Source organism: Buceros rhinoceros, unplaced genomic scaffold (genome assembly GCF_000710305.1).
Source record: "Buceros rhinoceros silvestris isolate BGI_N320 unplaced genomic scaffold, ASM71030v1 scaffold41794, whole genome shotgun sequence".
Lineage (NCBI taxonomy): Eukaryota > Metazoa > Chordata > Aves > Bucerotiformes > Bucerotidae > Buceros > Buceros rhinoceros.
This window is the reverse complement of record NW_010409631.1, coordinates 27311-32153: the sequence shown is the minus strand read 5'-3', so window position 1 is coordinate 32153 and position 4843 is coordinate 27311. Positions and strand designations below refer to the sequence as shown.

The 4843-nt window shown below is 46.6% G+C and overlaps 1 protein-coding gene across 1 annotated transcript; it reads left to right on the top strand.

The window, feature by feature from the left end:
- Positions 1–502: 502 nt before the first annotated feature.
- GPR171 (G protein-coupled receptor 171) lies at positions 503–1480 on the top strand. Its single transcript, XM_010135292.1, has one exon. The coding sequence runs from the start codon at positions 503–505 to the stop codon at positions 1478–1480; it is 978 nt and encodes a 325-aa protein (XP_010133594.1).
- Positions 1481–4843: the final 3363 nt, after the last annotated feature.

Below are 4843 nucleotides of genomic sequence, written 5' to 3'. Positions count from 1 at the left end.
CTGCGGTTCAGGGCTGGGTTTGCCAGGCTGCGTCTTCGCCCCGCACCGCTGTCCCCACCGCCTCAGGACCGCGGCAGCAAGACCCTTTATAAAAAGGGGTGATTAATTTATCCTCTGTTCAAGTAGGGAGAGCGAGCAGTTTGCAAACACTCGGGACTGGTTAGAACTCTCTGCTCACCTACCTGACACATCACTCAGACTGCTCCAGTGGAGAAGTTTCTCAGAACCATTCGTGCTTTCAAAAACAAATCCTAACACCTTTCCACGCTTTTCCAACTTGAGAACAAAGCTCTTGTGAACCTGTGAAGCAGCACGAAGAGAGGGAAAAAAATATTTCTTCCCAGTTGCATTTTTTCCATGAAATGAATCAAACAAAATTCTCAGTAACTACTCGAATAACTACTGCTGCTCAGGAAAAACTGATGTCATGTGCCATTTTGGTTCTTTTTGTAGGGTCCTGATATCTCCTGGCAGGAAAACCCAATTCCACAAGAAGTTTACAATGTCAAGCAATGTTTCACACTGCCTCGTTGGTGGAGAAATGGAACCTTTTACCTATTTTTACTACTTGATTTTTCTTGTGGGATTCATTGGAAGCTGTTTTGCACTGTGGGCGTTCACACAAAAAGGCCAGAAACAGAAGTGTATGAGCATCTACTTAATTAACCTCTTAACAGCGGATTTTTTGTTGACTTTGGCACTGCCGGTAAAGATTATCGTTGACCTAGGAGTTGCATCCTGGAAATGGAGAATATTCCACTGCCAAGTGACAGCCTGTTTCATCTACCTGAACATGTACTTATCGATTATATTTTTGGGATTTGTAAGCATGGACCGTTGTCTTCAGCTAATGCACAGCTCTAAGATCTACCGCATCCAAGAGCCTGCATTTGCCAAGGTGTTGTCTGCAGTCGTATGGGCAATGGTTCTCCTCGTAACGGTGCCCAACATGGCTATTCCAATAAAAACCATTGAAGAAAGTCCTGGGGCAGGATGCATCGATTTCAAAACAAAATTTGGAAGAGACTGGCACGTGTTCACTAATTTCATATGCACAGCAATATTCCTGAACTTCTCAGCTGTGATACTGATTTCCAATTTCCTTGTTGTTCGACAGCTCTACCGAAACAAGTACAGCGAGAGCTACGCAAACGTGAAGAAAGCCCTCATCAGCATCCTGCTGGTCACCGCAGGCTACCTGCTCTGTTTTGTTCCATACCATGTCGTCCGCATCCCCTACACCCTGAGCCAAAGCGACACCATCACCAGCTGCTCTCTGAAACAGGCTCTCTTCAAAGCTAAAGAATCCACCCTGCTGTTCGCGGTGTCGAACCTCTGCTTTGACCCCATTCTCTATTACCACCTCTCCAAATCTTTCAGACTGAAATTCACTGAGACTTTTGCAGCACCCGAAGAGGCAAAGATTTTCACAGACCAGGGTGTACCACACCGAAGCACACAGCAGATGCAAGAGGACTGAATCCAAGACACACCAGAAGAGTGCAAATCCTGGGGACAACCAGCCGCTGTGCCACTGCCAGCGCAGCTACTGAGGCCGGCAACGCTCCTGCCAAATCATAAGCCCAAGCAGAAGGAAAAAATACCCATGTCTTGGTCACACGGTCACATCACAGGTCTGAACTAGCAGAGTGTTTGATGACGCCCTTCAGAAACAGCTCCAAGCACCAGCAATGCCCTGCCAGGGGTCAGCGACCCACAAGAACACACCGTGGTCGGGCAGGCTCAAACACGCCTCGCAGTGATTTCTGGTGAACGGCGGAACTCACCTTTTCCAGGTAAACATCGTACACGTACGGTATCAAATGACTCGGTGCGATCGAGGAAGAGAATACTTAACAGCAGTTCTTCAGCTGCCAAGTGTTCGCATAGAGAAGTAACCCAAACAGGGCATTATTTACTCCAGAAAGTGATTTTAAGCTGCACTGATTAAAAATTACTGTATCTGCTTACATCACACCTGCAGTTTTTATAAATAAATTTCTTGTCCCTGCCAAGTTCTATTGTTCCACTGTCTCTCCTTGCTGCTGCTTCAATGAATATGAAGAAAGCTAACAACAGGTTATTGCAGAAAATTCAGGGAAACTAAATTAAGATAAAGAGTATAAATATCCTGTGTCTTCTCTTTGCCTGTTTTTAATAAAAAAAATTATAAAACTGCAACTAAATTTATTAATATTCTAATTTACAATTACTTCCAAAAAATAACATATATATAGAATAATCAATAATCAAAATTTTAAGAGCAATTTGCATAGGCAAAGTCCAGCTACCCGGATTAGCTCTATCTGTAAATCAAAAATATTTCAGAAACAAAATCAAATGAAGTTATATTTTTTCCGATCCTTAAAATGGGCAAAATATGACCAAACTTTAGGCAAGCCTTCAAAACCATCCACACAGAAAGAGCTCATTCAGGATTCTCATAACAATTCACCCGCAACAAATCAGAGCTCAGACTGTGTGGAGTAAGAAATTCAAAGCAAACCATGGTTATCACATTGTACTCTCACGGGAAACTTCCCGCATTGACAAGATTTAATGCTGTTAACAAGTTAACATTGTTGTCCAGAAAATAACTGTAATAATAACTCCCAAGCAGATACACCCCAGCTGAAGGGTTGTTCAGCATGGGGGCCCTTTTTCAGCACAGCAGAGAACACGAGAAGTCATCTGAGGGAGGGCTGGGATCTGGAATGGTATTCATGGGGCTTTCCTCAGTTCCCGTGAACCCACAGACAGACACAGGAGCAGCAGCAGCCAGAACTCCACCCCAGAAGCAGCGGGGAGTGGGCGGGAGGAAGTATCACCATTCTGCCCCCGGCATTTCAGAAGTATTTCCTTCAGATATTTTGGCATTTGTCTGTCTGTCCAACTACAGTATCAAATTTCCTACTTAGCAAACTTTTCTTAGCCCCTGGGCCACGGTGTTTTTGTGGTGGTGCCTGTCTCCTTACCCCGAGCCAAGTACCATACATTATCACACCTCTTACGCGTCCTGGCAGCTCCTCACTTTTGACATCACAAAGGTGCCACTGCAGCCGGCCAGGAGCCCTCAGGCAGGGGCCGTGGGCCCGGCTCTCTGGGGACAGCGAGCTTCTCTTTCTTTAAGCGCCCTGCTGGCACAGCAGGCGGCACCGCCAGGCACGCAGGCAGAGTCACTCACCAGAGGTATGGGGAAATGTGTGGCGTACTGCAAGTGGCGCAGGAGGTCGTAATTGGACGGGAAAATCAGCTCTCTCAGCCTTTCCCTCTGGACTGACTTCTCGCTGGTAACTGAAATTCTTCTGTCTAAAGCAGAGTTCACGTTCTCACAAGACTCCCCAGGCATCGGAGAAAAAATCTAAGTCATGTAAAACAAATGATTAAGGTAAGTGTAACCTCTAGCTTTTGAAATTCAGATTTAGTGCTTACAGTTACGTTTTAAACATCAGAGGTTTTTCAAAAAGAGACAAAGCGAGGGCAAGCGTAACCTTTCTGGCGTTTAAGATACACACACATATTACATCTCCATGCATCTCTCCATTGTTGCTAGACAAGTTTTAAACTAGCAGTATTTAGTCAGGAAAAAAAAGCATCACGATTCAGAGCAATTTCCACATCCCTTATGCTGCCGTGACACAGAAACCTCGATGAGACATTCCAGTGGTTGAGGGAAAATAATGAAAAGGGTGAAGTGGGAGGTGACAAGAGGCATTGTAGGCAGGCATAGATACGCTTGGAACCACCAATGTGAGGGATGTCGGGCAGAAAGAGGGGTCCCAGTGTCCTGCAAGTGGATCTGCACCAGCAGGTCTGGGCACAGGAGTCCATGCAGGTGCAGAAAATGAGGACCAGTGCCAAGGAAGAAAGGAAGAGACCCCAGAGCCATGCAGAATCAGGCCAACAGTAAGGAAAACAGGAGGGGGAAACAGATTTGGAAGACAGAGCCAAAACACAGGACAGTCAGTTGAAACGCAAGCGTTATCGGTGGGGTTCCCAGATGTCAAAGATGTGGGTAGCTCTGCACACTTATCCACACTTATCTGTAACACACAGCGCCCTGAACGCGCTGGGGGCAAGCAGAAGGGAGGGAGGAAGGAGGGAGCGAGGAGTGAGGACAGCTGGGGCTGCACAGGAGAGCAGTAAGCTGTCACCCAGCAGAGATGCCACTGGCACAGAGGCCAGCGGGGACATCTCTATCAATGGAAGCGGTGAGGTGGTGTGAGGGGCACGGAGAGATGTGCAGTGGCAGCAGCAAGCAGCAGACATGGGCACCAAAGGCATGCACAAAATTGAAAGTTAAACCTACTGGAAATTCCGAACCAAAATCTGCCTTAAAGTCACTCTTGTCTACATCATCAAAAATACCAGCGGCTCCCGAGTCAATGCCCATGTGTTCCATAATACTATGATCCTGATAATTGCCAGAGAAGAACAGGTATCAGTCACATTTTCCTGAAGACCCATTTATCTGATCCTAGGTAAACCAAGCGCTCCACCTACTTAGGAGTTCAGAGAAAAGTACTGATGGTAAGAAGTTTGCAGATACCAACTTTTAAATCTTTCTGACAGGTCCTAATTCGCAGAGGTATTTCTCAAGCCTAAATCCGCAAAGGCACAGAAAAGGGCCAGAGCCAACGAAGAGAACAAAACTTCTCAGTATATCCCCACGAGCAATTCTGCTCCAGGGACACCTCCAGAAGCAGCAGCTGACTCTTGTGCCTTCCCAAGATCCGATTCCTACTCTGCTGTACCACAAAAGGCAAGCGGTTTGGCGTCACAGGCTGCATCCAGCAGCTGTGCGGCTCCCGGCTGTCTGCCGGCAGATTGCCGGGCTGTGCAC